This window comes from Dermochelys coriacea, chromosome 1 (assembly GCF_009764565.3).
Source record: "Dermochelys coriacea isolate rDerCor1 chromosome 1, rDerCor1.pri.v4, whole genome shotgun sequence".
Classification (NCBI taxonomy): Eukaryota; Metazoa; Chordata; order Testudines; family Dermochelyidae; genus Dermochelys; species Dermochelys coriacea.
Window position 1 is genome coordinate 44901440 of NC_050068.2, and position 14935 is coordinate 44916374.

Below are 14935 nucleotides of genomic sequence, written 5' to 3' on the forward strand. Positions count from 1 at the left end.
TAATAATTTGTTTTTAAACTAATATTGCAAAGCTAACATTTACACAACACAGATTGGCAGGAGAACTACCACCATCTCATAACATACTGTACAGCAATGACTGAATGCATGCAACTAGATAGACAATTTAATTAGATTCCATACTTGAAGTATTTGGTCTCCAGCAAGGAGTCTTCCATCTCTGGCAATGATCCCATCTCGATAAACCTCTTGGATAACAATGTTGATCAAAGGAGTTTCATTGCCACCCACTATGCTAATTCCTAACTCAATATAAGGATTGGACCGTTGAATTTCAATTGTAGTGATTTCTCCTTCGGGCAAGATAGGTGGCTGGTGGGTTGCTGACAAGTTTAAAGAAACAAATAAAGAAAGGTTAATATATTTTATATCCCAGTACATTTTCAACATTGAAAATTATTGGAGGACAATATAAGCAGACCAGACGACAATGGTATAATGCAAATAAAACAAATTGGATTGGCTCCACTGTTTGCTGAAACACCTTGGTTAACAAAAAGATAAAGACCTAGATAAGTGAGCAGTATCCATGCACTAAGAGAAAAAGTTAGGTATTACTTTAAAAAGAGGATATTCTGAACCCTTTGGGACCTAACCTTTAAAAATAATTATTTTCTTTTTCATACATTTTCTTTTTCAATTAGCCCTTTCAAATGTTTCAGTTTATCTAAAGTTCAGTTTATAAAGGGTAATAATAGAAAAGAAACATAATATTGTGAGTCCAAATCTAAGAAGTTAGAATTACATATTTGTCACTCCTTCCTTAACCAGTTCCGCACGACAGCAACAGCTGTCACTGATTTACAAGGTCAAGGCAAGAAGCAAGCACCCCTCCAAACACAAACACAGACAGCTACAATGGAAGAGGAGGATGCTAATGAATGGTGAGTACACAGCCTACAAACAGGAAAAGGAAGGGGAAAGACCACCTTCCTCTGTGGTAAGGCTCAGTGTTTCCTCTCTAATATCGCAGATGCTAGAGGTGTTACTGTTAGATCGATGCAGATGGATGCAGGAGTTACTCAGTTGCCTTTTCATTTGAACAGGACAGTATTCCATAGGTGGGAAGCCTGTTGATCCAGGGGAAAAAAATCTCATCTTAGAAACCAGTTTCAGCAATTCTATAGAAAACACATTGCCTCAATGTAGCTATCAGACCATTAACAGAACAGAGACATCAACATGCTCTACAGTACCAGATAGCTTTGTGTTATACCAATATGATACTATTGCAATAAAAACAACAGACAGATCTTTCCCAACTAATTGTGTTTTCATTCAAGTGCTACATTTTCAAGTAGGGAACTCTTTCGGGAGTTTAACTTTCCAATAAGAATCACTATAGGACAAGCACAGCAGTTGGAGATGTAGGGTTTGTTATTTGTTTGCAGGAGATAAACTTACAATTATGTCATTTTAAGTTTCTCGGTTTGATTTAGACAGATCAAACAGAGAATTAAAAGACAAATATGACATACCGTCTGCTACTGTGCTCTCTTCAAAGGCAGGGTTGTCAAGGCCAGGCTCATCTGTCCACGCAGGAAGAGTAGTTGGTGTAAAGTTCTGATCCACTGGCACAGGTCCTGTCCCAGCATGGTCTGTATCTGGAGATAACGTGCCTGGGTGATCTATCACACTCGGCCCATTTTCATTCTCAGCTTCCGTCTGCAGTTTGCTAGTCTTCCTTTTCTCCAGTACAACCCTTCGATGGGAAGCTCCAGGACACCTTGAGATAGACTGTCATGTTACTTTCAAATATATATAAAAAGTGGTCGTATTACACAGCACAAAAAGTTTGAACATTCCTGTCCCAAATTTCCTGCAACTCACTTCCATGGCTCTCCAAGTCCACAGCGCCCACTGCTTCCATGTTCCCCAGTCACCAGCATGCCTTCCAGTCTACGTCCTACTAGTCTCTTGCTCCCCTTCCAGGCATCCTTTCATTTGCCGTCCATAGAATGCCCCCTTCCTCATTTCCAAGAATAGGTATCACAGTTCCATGCTACCCAATCCCTTACTCTGAGTCCAAGCCCTGCCCCCTTGTATGCCCCTTATTCAATTTCCCTCCACACTGTGATGGGTTGGATCAAAGAAACCCCCTTGGGGCTGCCAACTCATGTGCCAAGACTATTTCTGCCCCTACTTTCCCTGCCAGCTTGGGACTCCAGCACCCTGTCTTGTTGAGCCAGACATGCCAGTCTGCTCCAACACAGACCCAGAGTCTGAACCATATGCCCCAAAGCTGCAGACTTAACTGAAAGCAGCTTAAGAAATGTTTGTCTTTAACATTCAGATGCCCAACTCCCAGTGGGGTCCAAACCCCAAATAAATCTATTTTACCCTGCATGAAGCTTGTACAGAGTACACTCATAAATTGTTCGCCCTCTATAACACTGAAAGAGAGATACGCACAGCTGTTTGCCCCCCAGGTATTAATACATACTCTGGGTTAATTAATAAGTAAAAAGTGATTTTATTAAATATAGAAAGTAAGATTTAAGTGGTTCCAAGTAGTAACAGACAGAACAAAGTGAATTACCAAGTAAAATAAAATAAAACACACAAGTCCAAGTCTAGTATAGTAATAAAACTGAATACAGATAAAATCTCACCCTCAGAGATGTTTCAATAAGTTTCTTTCAGACTGGAAGCCTTCCTAGTCTGGGCACAATCCTTTCCCCTGGTACAGCCCTTGTTCCAGCTCAGGTGGTAGCTAGGGGATTTCTCGTGATTGCTGCCCCCCTTGTTCTATTCCACCCACTTATATATCTTTTGCATAAGGCCGGAATCCTTTGTCCCTCTGGGTTCCCACCTCTCCTCAATGGAAAAGCACCAGGTTAAAAATGGATTTCAGTTCAGGTGACATGATCACATGTTACTGTAAGACTTCATTACCCACTTGCCAGCCCACATATATAGAGGAAGACTTACAAGTAAAACAGAGCCATTTACAGTTAATTGTCTCGGTCAATGGGAGCCATTAAGATTCCAAACCACCATTAATGGCCCACACTTTGCATAACTATAATAGGACCTTAGAGTTATATTGCATATTTCTAATTTCAGATACAAGAATGATACATTTATACAAATAGGATGACCACACTCAATAGATTATAATCTTTGTAATGATACCTTACAAGAGACCTTTTGTATGAAGCATATTTCAGTTACTTTATATTCACACTCATTAGCATATTTTTATAGAATTATATAGAGTGCAGTGTCACACACACTTCCCCTCCCATCACATCAATCTATGCCTCGAATAGGTAGCATATCAATTTGTATTGCTTAACAATTTAAAGCCTGATTCCAAGTCAGCTCTATATAGCATGGCCGAGGCTGTAGCGAAAAACAAGAAAAAAAATCTACATCCTGCTGTCATCTGTGCATGCATAAGTTTTCTGAACAGAGCATTTCTCTACCTCAGGCTAGTATACAGGGAGCCAGAACCAGGGCTTTCTTCAGCATGGTTAAAAAGACAGCAACCAACAGATAATTTCAGGCAGGAAAATAAAAAATGCACAGGCCTTAATTTACAAAGTTTCCTTTTAATTAGTATAAAGCCTTTTATTTTCCCAGTTCCTCTTGCTTCCTGACCTATGGTTGGGTTGGAAATACACATTTTTCCTTTTCCCCCCACTTGGTTCTTCCCTCAAAATTCCACTATCTCTTCTTTATAACTGCTTTAATGAGCCCCTAATTAAGCTGTTCCCAATCTACTTAGTGGTTTTTTGTTTGAGAGTTTCCTATATGTTATTTATATGTGGCGACAACTGTAAGTGCAAAGGGACTATACAATATTATGCAAAAAGAAAAGGAGTACTTGTGGCACCTTAGAGACTAACAAATTTATTAGAGCATAAGCTTTCGTGAGCTACAGCTCACTTCGTCGGATGCATTTGGTGAGCTGTAGCTCACGAAAGCTTATGCTCTAATAAATTTGTTAGTCTCTAAGGTGCCACAAGTACTCCTTTTCTTTTTGCGAATACAGACTAACACGGCTGCTACTCTGAAACCTACAATATTATGATGATCTTTCATTTATACAATGATCTTATATTTACATAATGCCTTTCATGTACATTGGTGATCAGGTCTGGACCTGGGTCTTATGTCTCATCCGTAAGATGGAGTGTTGCCAACTCTCATGATTTGATCATGAGACTCATGATTTTAGGTGTTTTTCTTAAAGCCCCAGCTCTTCGAGTCATGAGAATCTCAGTTTTGTTTTTTTAAGAATATGTTTCTAGCCCTCATGGCTGCAGAGCAAAGATTGAAAATGCGAGTCCCAAAAGGCTCAAACACCAGAAGACAAAACAAATTTATTATTTTTTAAAATGTCATGATTTTTAAGTCAATATGATATTTCAGGATCTGACTTGTAATTTTAAATGCTTGAGTTGGTAATACTGAAAAATTTCCAGCAGCACAGTTTCCCCTAGCACCACACTAGGGTTCAGTATCCACACCGAAGGAATCGAGTTCCACTTACTGAAGCACGAAGTTTACTGCCTGTGAACCTGAAGGTTCCCTACAAGTCTCATTAAAATATTGATCTGTTCTAACTATCAATCTAGCTCATGAGAGCTATAGAGATCACAGTTAGGGGGTATGGATGCTGGGTAATCTAGAATTTTATTTTGATACTGTTAGAGAAGACTTTTTTTTAAGAAATATTTTTGAAGAGTCCTGTCTATGTCAAAACTACAGCTTTACAACCTGGTGTCAATTCTTCCATAGGGTGTATTTCTCACATGTATTTGGAAGATGACTAAAGTCTTCACAAAAAAATAAGGTTTTGGTATTATTTTCCTAAATAGGAACTTTATAAACTGAAGTTAAAATGAGGAAATTTCGATAACATGATAAGCATGTCCAGTGATCCCAGTGTACTTTTCATGCAGTATTCTATGTGACTAACCCATTAAAACATAATTAATCCAATTTACAGGTAACAAATGCTTGTAAGAAGAGCCTCATGAATGAGCTAGAATGGATGATGAAATGCCACTCAACATTGGGTGGGAGGACCCAAATAATACTTCAGGTCAGAGGAGGGGTTGAGTTGCAGAAATCTCTCTTCCCTCCACCCTTTCTTGTGCAAGCTAGTCCTTGACCTTGACTATAGACCTAGAATATCTATCTATCCTATAGCAGTATATAGATTCTGATTACTATACAAATTGCTGAAAGTCTGTGCTATTGCACAGGTGAAATTCATAAAGTTGTGTGTGTAAAATACCAAAAATGGCTGAGAACTTAAAAATTGGATGGTAACAGATTACAGATCACAATGACAATTAAACCTAGTGATAGTCCAAATAAAAAGAGTTCTCAGCTATGTTTATAGCTGTCCCCCTCACTTCACAGTGACTCACCAGACACTTTAGGCTAAAGGGTGATGTTTGGGATTATTGCATGCTCTGGTGGTATTTCTGTTTGGGTGATTATGTTGATGTGTGTGTTCTGTGCTAGGAGAGTTGTGTGGATTTGTGCAGGTGGCAGTTGGGTATAGTACCGAGGCCAAATAATCCCCCATCTGTGCAGTCTCCCGCATACAACCAATGCAAATGTGGTAAGCAAATCAGCTATAGAGTAGAAAGCAGTGATTGGTTGAGATACCTTATCTTATAATGGTCTAGGACTCTAGGCGTGGCATAGATACAGGTCATGATAATACTGCAGCTGCACACTTCATAGTGTAATTAGTAAAGTCAAATGGCTGAAAACTTAAACATTGGAAGGCAATAGACCATGAATCCTAGTGATGATTTTACCTGGTGATATTCTGAACAAAAGAGTTCTTAACCATACTTGTAGCTACTTCCATCATTTCACACTAGCACAGATACTTTAGGCTTCAGAGTGACATTCCTGGAATCTTATTATCTAGATAAAGGGGTTTATCATGCACAGTATGTGTGAATTATTCAAATATTGAAGCCACCCACAAGTTATGCAGGCCATTCCAAACACGTGGCCAATACAAATTCCAGACTATACCAAACATCTTGACCTATTTTGTTTATTCCAAATATTTTGGAGAAAAGCTATTTTTGGGCCTCAATCTTGAAATTTGTTGTATATGGGTAGCTCGCTGTCCTCAGACAGAGCTCTGCTGAAGTCAGTGGGTCTCTGTGAGGACACAGAGATCTATCTTCACACAACAAGCTACATGATCAGAACTTCAGAATGTAAAATGCATTTTACTGGCACTATTTTTCATATTATTCTATCTGTAAAATCAGGTCATCTTACTTATGAATAATAGAAGAGGTGGTATTAGCGTTTTTAAAAATCTCCAAAATGATGTAAAATAGATTTTCCTTAGATCAGGGCGCCATGTGTGTAAGAGCTAATGTATCATGGCCTATCAGGACTAGGAGCAGCAGATCAGCAGCAAACCCATGCATTGGTGGTATCTATTTGCTTTGGGAGTGTGGGGGGGGAGGACCCAAAAAACCTCTGGGAGGAGGGGTTCCATTGTGGAAATCTCTCTTCCCTCCACCCTTTCTTGTGCAAACTCGGAAGATGGAGGAGGGGTAAGAGCAGTGATGAGGACCCCTTCTCTCAGTAGCCAGGAGGGTCAAGAGTGGGAAAAGCCACAGAAAGCTCCTTCACCCTTCCAGCAATTGCAGAAGTTTTGGAAGGCTAGAAAAGCTTCATATGCATCAGACACTTAGTATCTAAAGGCAGATATGAAAGATGAGCACCCAATACAGGGGCCAGGGACAGCATTCTGGAAGGAATCCGAGCACTTTCCTCCTTCCCAGCAACCGAGTGTGGCAACGAGCTAGGCTTTCACCAGGGCATCTTGTTGATGGGAACACAACTTGTAACTTAGGGTGGGAATAGGTGTTAAGCAAGGAACATTCAAACTCCAATCCTTTGGCTTTTCCTTACTTTTGAATAGTAGGTTTTGCATTTATTGTAATGTTTTTTTCTGTAAATCTTGCTATAGTTATATATGAATCTACACATTAAATATGCTGGTTTCCAGCCACTGAACAACTCAAAAGGTTCTTCTCTGGCAAAAGAGGCTTTTATAGAAGGTTTAAATTTAACTTTCCACAAAAAATTCATTTTAAAGAAAGCACTAAATGTTCAGTAATGGGGGATATGGAGGAGTGTTGTGGTACCTTCTGAAGTGGCTATACTTTTTAATACTGGATGGCAAATTGTGGCTCAGCTTAAATAAAAATAATAATAAAAAACCCCTAAGACAGGGCCTAAATCTTCATGTGAACCAAAACTGCATTGTGCTGAACAAAAGCTGTACCTTTCTAGAACGGAATTTAATTAGATCTGAAGACTCAGTAAGCCGAATTTAAATCAAATATTGCAGAAGTTCACGAAGGTTTTCTTGGACTTGTGTCAAGTAAATGATATTTGATAAAGTAGATACCAATACCATTGTTAGTTATTAAACATTAACAAGACTTCTAAATACCACATGCTAAGGAAATAAAGTAAAAGAGTCCCTTACAAGGGCGGACTCTAAGGGTCTGTGGTTCCCAAGCAAATCTGATGAACCCGTAAAACCGATAAATCAAGGGGATTCTAATTAAGCAATGAGATAACTTGGGGAGTGATTATTGCGCAAGAAATCATCAAATTTGTGCCTCATGCTTCTAATTTCCTTGATAGAGTGTTCTGCATTTACTACACACTCTGGAGTTGACTGGTGGATATTATAAAATTTCTTGCAGCCTTGCTGCTTAAATGAAGCCAATTATTATTTCACTGGAAATTTTAATTCTGAGTTTGAATGTTTTTAACAGTGAGACTAGCATATTTCATTTCTTAGAAAAGCAGGCATGTTCGTCCGAGTACTCACTGAAGCTGGTTTGTAATATCTATGACAAAGATTACAACAGTACTGAATTGTACATTTATCTAGCATTTAATAATCAGTAGTAGTATTTTATTGGATTCACCAATCCATATCAAATCAAATTCAAGCTATGCATTTATTGCACCTTTTATGCCAGTAGAGGTACTTTACATAAACGTATTCCAATGTTTATAAATAAGCTATATTGAAAAACAACTTTAACACATATATAAAATGCATGAAGGTTATCAGTAGCACAAGTCAACAGAAAGGGAATTCCATATGCATGGTGCACAGCAACTGAAATGTTGTTACAGACTGATTGATGGGAATAAATAAAGATTCAGTTTAAATTAGACCTCATTATATGACTTGTGCATTAGACACACAATGATTTTATAAAGTGCTGAAATGCGTATGCATGGTATTTCACACCAAAGTGACAAGTCCCTGCCATGAGGAGCTTACAATCTAAATTTGACTCAATTGAGAAAGAAATGGCAAATAATGGAAGAGGGCTAGGAAGGTTGAGGGCAACAGTAGTGAAATATCATTTGAAGTTAATGTTTGGGATGCATCTCTGTTTTTTAAAAAAAAATGATTTAATATATTAGGGTTATACAGTTAGCCAAATCAGAGTTTTTTTCACCATCATGTAGGTTAGATGTGATCCTATCCTGAATGAAGAAAAACAGTGAAAGCTGCTGTCAGAAAGCTGAATGCAAATTAAAAATAGTTATTTCACTGGGGGAGGGGATTGGACCTTTTTCCAGAGAAAGGCAGAGATAGAACTTTACGGAAACCTCCGCCTTCAGTAGTGTATGTAATACATTGTTTAAAATGTAAAACGCAATGCATGCGTAAATAGGCTTGAATGAAATAACATCTACGGATGGAAAAAAAATTCTGGCATCAGATGCATTCCATATTTCTCTTTTATCCGTCACCTCCCTCTCTTCATTTAATGCTTGACCATATTCCTCTCCTATTTTAATTTTAAGACCCCCCCAAACCCTTTAAAATGTGACACTTATTAGGGGCTACATATTCACAAAGCTTTTCAACACACTAACTCTCTATCACTGTCATACTTCAGTTCCTCACACCAAATGTGATGGGATGCTCACATTTTTGTCGATGACACAAATTTGACTCAGCTTGGCCCCATTTCAGTTAATGAAATAAGAGTAATAATAAAACCATCTAAATATTTACTGAAAATATCCTGAAATATTGTTTAGAAAACAAAAACAATGAAATGCCACTCAATGAAACAAAGAATTTTTAATATTCTTATTACAAAAAAATGACAGTTTACATTTAAGAGTGAAATACCACCTAGATAACCAACCCAACAGTACTACTAGATAGTACTTTCCTCAATTGTGCATATAGCAGACATTGGGGGGGTCAAGTTACATAACTTCATCTTCTCTAATTTGGTTGCTTGTATTTCTTTTTCCCTTTATCTTGCTCTCCTTTCAATATTTCAAGATATTGGGGAGTAAGAAGGAAAAGAAATATAAAATTACCAGGTTTATTTTAATTTGTGTAACAGAAGGCCATAAACCTTTGAGTAATATCTTACAAAGAAATCTCAGAGGCCATCACTTCACCAGGGTAGCAAGTACAGTATATATTCAGGCAGTCTGGTAGAGTTTTAAGGTTTACACCGCCATCCTTTATGAGCCACCAAGCCCTCAGAAATAATCCTTGTCAGTTGCTCTACAGCAGCCATTTCTACTCCTCGCCCGATAAAAGAGGTGGGCAAACTACCGCCCATGGGACCATCCTGCCCAGCCCTTGAGCTCCCGGCTGGGGAGGCTAGCCCCCGGCCCCTCCCCCGCAGCCTCAGCACACCACGCCATCAGTGCTCTGGCCCGCTGCTCCTCCCAGGCAGTGCGGGCGGTGGAGCTGTGAGCTTCTGCTGCTCTGAGCAGCATGATAAGGGGGCAGGGTTGGGTAAGGGGCAGGGGGTCCCGGGGCAATCAGGGAACAGGAAGCAGGGGGCGGTTGGATGGGGCGGAGGTTTGGTGGGGAGGTCAGTCAGGGGACAGGGAGCAGGAGGGGGGTTGGATAGGGAGTGAGGTCCCGGGGAGCAGTTGGGGCGGGGGTGTGGATAGGCGGTGGAGTCCCAGGGGGCGGTTAGTGGCAGGGGTCCCGGGAGGGGGTGGTCAGGGGACAAGGACTGTTGGATGGGTTGGCAGTTCTGAGGGGGGCAGTCAGGGGGCAGGAAGTGGGAGAATGCGGATAGGAGGCGGGTGTCAGGCTGTTTGGGGAGGCACAGCCTTCCCTACTGGCTCTCTATACAGTTTGTAACGCCAAGGTGGCCCTCGGGCTAAAAAGTTTGCCCACCCTTGCCCTATAACCACATCATAGCACAGTGCACTGCAGCTCAGTTCCTTTGAGGTCTGGAGACAGACACAGAGCAAAAACAAGGAAGATACTCCAGAATTTACATCTCCCAGGTTATATAGCACAAGCCACTCTGTCTGCTCATAAGGGACCCAATCCTGCAAAGTGCTAAGTGTCTTATTCCCATTCATTGGGAGTTGACGGTGCTCCAAAACTCACAGGGTGAAACATGCAGAAAAAAATCAAATCCCTTATAAGTGCATCTGCTACCCCTCAAAAATAAAATAAAAAATAAAATAAAATAAAACCAAACACAGTTAAGCAATGAGTGACTGACCTGTTCCAGGAACAGATTTGTCAATAAACATCTTCTATACTGAATATTTGACAAAATTTTACTGTATAAAATCCACACAATTTAGACCGCTACTAAAACTATCCTAACAATATAAAAAGCTGTACTAGACAATCCCCTCCATTGCTCACCTGTTTTTGAGATGTGCTTCCAGCTCACATCGTTGCATTACCTCCTGACATACTGAAGAAAAGGGACACAAAACAAACAATTTGTCTAACAGTTTATGAACGAGAATACTGGATTTTTTGCAGAGTTTAAAATGGAGCCTTTTTCGATCCAATGGACAGAAATCCTTCTCCTGCAAAAAGTTCCTTAGGCACTTGTAGCAGAACGTGTGTCCACAAGGGGTGTCTAATGGCTGCAACAAAGGCTGAAGGCAAATATGGCAGACCAAGTCATCATCCACTTCATTCTGATAGTTGTACAAATGATTCTCCCTTGTCCAATGTTGCTGGCCACATTCAAAACACAGAGGGTTCAAGGAGGGAGTCTGCTCTACTGAAACCATCTCATCATTTGTAGTACCCATTGTACAACATATGGTGCAGGTTTTGTTTCTTCACCAGTTAGACATGTTGTGTAGTCTTGATTTTTTACAGTAAGGTGACTTATTCTTATGCTCTTCAATGAAAGTTCATTTTTCTGCAACATACAAGAAAATTAAAGTTATTCATACTGTGCTACAAATGAGCAATATGAAAACACTGTTTAGAACAGTTTAAATTGCTCCAGTTTAACAAAATATTTATTAAAAATGCCCTAATTAGATTAACGGACATAAATTTTATTTTTCTTTCCAGAAATCCATCATAAAAGGGTTAAAATGAAACAAACCCATAACACTAATTTTGTATTACAATAGAAACATTTTATTGCTACGTAACAGCTGTAATGTAATACAATTCCAATTATTGTGTAGCTTTTGCCTCCAATAGGATTGTGGGTTAACAGCAAGAACACTATGTTATACTATTTTAGATTAAAACAAAACAATTAGTTTTACGAACTAACACAAATATATTCCATTGTGAACTGAGGTTATGAGGCCATTTAATCAAATGTATACTCTAAAACATGAAGAAATGAATTTCTTCAGCAACCTCAATAGCTGCTCAGTCTGTGGCATCCAATTAACAAAACACTGTTCACATGCCACATTGTGCCTATACGTTCTTAATTAGTGGATTACTGCACATTGAGGGTAACTAATTCTACCCAATATTATACCTTTGATTCAAAATGTAGTAAAAGGACAGGAAAAAGGTATGGTGTAAACTGATCATAAATTGTGCATAACTATTGACACCACACAATCAATAGGTTTGCTTTTACATCTAATGAAGTTAAACACAGCACACTCACATATAAAGAATTTACACCTAGCTAGGATACTTAAATGTCAGTCAAAGCCAATACTTAGTCCTTGCTTATTATGAGATTTATTTTCCAAACCTTAAGCATGTTAACTTTATTAATAATTAAACAAGATATACATGGTCAGGGAACTACACAGCCAAGTCACCCTATCACAGAAGTTTCAGTTCTACAGTAGACCTAAAGTTCATACAAATACTGATTGGGCTCCTCACCAATTCTTATTCCAATTTTCTCTCCCTTTATAAAAAAATAAATAATAATTACTTCTGCCTCCAAGTAGCTTAGTGACTACAAATGTTTTTATTTATAAAACAAATCTAATGTATTTTAGGCTTTTTATTTCTCTAAACAGCTGTTAGTCCTTCAAAATTTTCCTGCATTGCAAAAACTTTTTTTTTTTTTTTTTTTTTTGCTAGACTGCACATTCTAACCCACACAGCAAAACAGAAGACTTTGGGCACATTTTGCAAGGATTATGATATTCTTTGATGCAAAAAGGATTCAATAGCAATTTGTAATCCAGGATTCTATACTGCTGTGGAAATTGATGTTCCTCATTGCCCTATCTTGTAGTAGATAATGTGCACCTTTGGCAAAGGATTTCATGAGGGAATAGGATAACAGTTCTTTGTTACTAGTGACCGTGAATGCAGAACTAGATGACATGGAAACCAGCCTTCAATGCATTACGTAAGAAATCTGCCAAAAAAATCTGACAAGGAACCTTGTATCTAGGGCCTCTCTCTATACAGAATCTAATTCCCTTAACTTTATGTCCACACTGGTCAATAAAATAATATAGACGGTGTGGGACTTTCCTAAGGACTGCTCTCTACACATAAAATCAGTCAAAAATAAATGTTCTAGAAAACTAGTGTGATAGCCCAGACCAGTGGGGTATGGGGTCTGGTAGAAGGCAAATATACTGGCCACTGGATGAATAGTTTTCTGTTCCCTGAATGACCAGAGCAGGGGCTGCACTAGAGCAATCAGGAACCTGCTAGAGCTAATTAAGACATCTGGAGCCAATTAAGAACTTCCTAGAATCAGTTATGGCAGGCAGACTAATCAGGACACCTGGTTTAAAAAGGACCTCCCATCAGTTAGTGGGGGGCATGCAAGGAGCAGGGAGCGAGAAGGCGTGCTGCTGGAGGACTGAGGAGTACAAGCGTGACCAGGCTTCAGGCAGAAGATCCTGCGGTGAGGATAAAGAAGGTGCTGGGGGGAGGCCAGGGGGAAGTAGCCCAGGGAGTTGTAGCTGTCACGCAGCTGATACAGGAGATGTAGACAGCTGCTATCCACAGGCCCTGGGCTGGAACCCGGTGTAGAGGGTGGGTCCAGGTTCCCCCAATCCTCCCAACTCCTGATCGGACACAGGAGGAGTTGACCTGGTCTGTGAGCAACACCTGAAGGGAAGGTCTAATTTGGAAAGCAATCTGGTCTGTCCCCAACCCCCTAGGTGGGACAACAGAGACTGCAGAGATTGTTCTCCATTTCCCCCATGCTGGCCAGTGATGAGGTTAGCTGAGTGACCGGCAGGTTTGAGCCTCCAGCAGAAGTGGCCAAGCTGAGGGCTGCTGTGAACCTCTGAGGTGAGCAAATCCGCCAGAGAGCGCAGGACCCACCAAGGCAGAGGAGGAACTTTGTCACAGCAGGGGTCACTTTCCAAAGAATAATTTGGGAATTTACAAAATTATATTATCTGACTGCTTAATGTTCCAGGAACATCCAAAGAGAATGCATCAGGTCCCACACGTTCCAACATTCCAAAGAGTTCAATGGAACATTAACAGATAGCAGCAGGACAATAGCGGCAGTGGAGGATGAGTAGTGAAGCCATTTATAAGCAGATATTTTCTGAAAGCCAAACCTATTCCCAACTATTAATTACAATCAGCACCATTCCTATTCTTTAAATACCCAAACATAATAAGCAGGAAAAATCTCAGTCATCCCAGCTCAGGAAATGTCACTGGACCAATTTGGTTACTTCAACAACGTTGGCTCCATAATCAATGTCTTAGATTCATAGATACTAAGGTCAGAAGGGACCATTCTGATCATCTAGTCTGACCTCCTGCACAGCGCAGGCCACAGAATCTCACCCACCCACTCCTATGAAAAACCCCACCCATGTCTGAGCTATTGAAGTCCTTAAATCATGGTTTAAAGACTTCAATGAGCAGAGAAGCCTCCCTCAAGTCAACCATGCTACAGAGGAAGGCGAAAAACCTCCAGGGCCTCTTCAATCTGCCCTGGAGGAAAATTCCTTCCCGACCCCAAATATGGCAATCAGCTAAACCCTGAGCATATGGGCAAGATTCATCAGCCAGATACTACAGAAAATTCTTTCCTGGGTAACTCAGATCCCATCCATCTAATATCCCATCTCAGGGGATTTGGCCTATTTACCCTGAATATTTAAAGATCAATTACTTACCAAAATCCCATTATCCCATCATACCATCTCCTCCATAAACTTATCAAGTAGAATCTTAAAACCAGATAGATCTTTTGCCCCCACTGCTTCCCTTGGAAGGCTATTCCAAAACTTCACTTCTCTGATGGTTAGAAACCTTCGTCTGATTTCAAGTCTAAACTTCCTGGTGGCCAGTTTATACCCATTTGTTCTTGTGTCCACATTGGTGCTGAGCTTAAATAATTCCTCTCCCTCTCCTGTATTTATCCCTCTGATATATTTATAGAGAGCAATCATATCTCCCCTCAACCTTTTTTTACTTAGGCTAAACTAGCCAAGCTCCTTAAGTCTCCTTTCATAAGACAAGTTTTCCATTCCTCGGATCATCCTAGTAGCCCTTCTCTGTACCTGCTCCAGTTTGAATTCATCCTTTTTAAACATGGGAGACCAGAACTGCACACAGTATTCTAGGTGAGGTTTCACCAGTGCCTTGTATAACAGTACTAAAACCTCCTTATCCCTACTGGAAATGCCTCTCCTGATGCATCCCAAAACCGCATTAGCT

At 39.9% G+C, this 14935-nt stretch overlaps 1 protein-coding gene across 10 annotated transcripts in view; it reads right to left on the reverse strand.

Moving 5' to 3' along the window:
• The window catches only part of LNX2 (ligand of numb-protein X 2), a 100932-nt gene that overhangs the window by 31970 nt on the left and 54027 nt on the right, over positions 1-14935 (reverse strand). For 7 of the 10 annotated variants that reach the window (XM_038377002.2, XM_038377044.2, XM_043504335.1 and 4 more), the window contains 4 exons: positions 10703-11216; positions 1500-1747; positions 951-1091; positions 145-344 (listed from right to left, as the gene is read on the reverse strand). In XM_038377002.2, coding sequence (XP_038232930.1) covers positions 145-344; positions 951-1091; positions 1500-1747; positions 10703-11103 — 990 coding nt within the window. In that variant the 5' untranslated portion in view covers positions 11104-11216. The remainder of the gene's footprint in view (positions 1-144; positions 345-950; positions 1092-1499; positions 1748-10702; positions 11217-14935) is intronic. The other 3 variants (XM_038377063.2, XM_043504337.1, XM_043504336.1) reach the window with 1 other exon arrangement.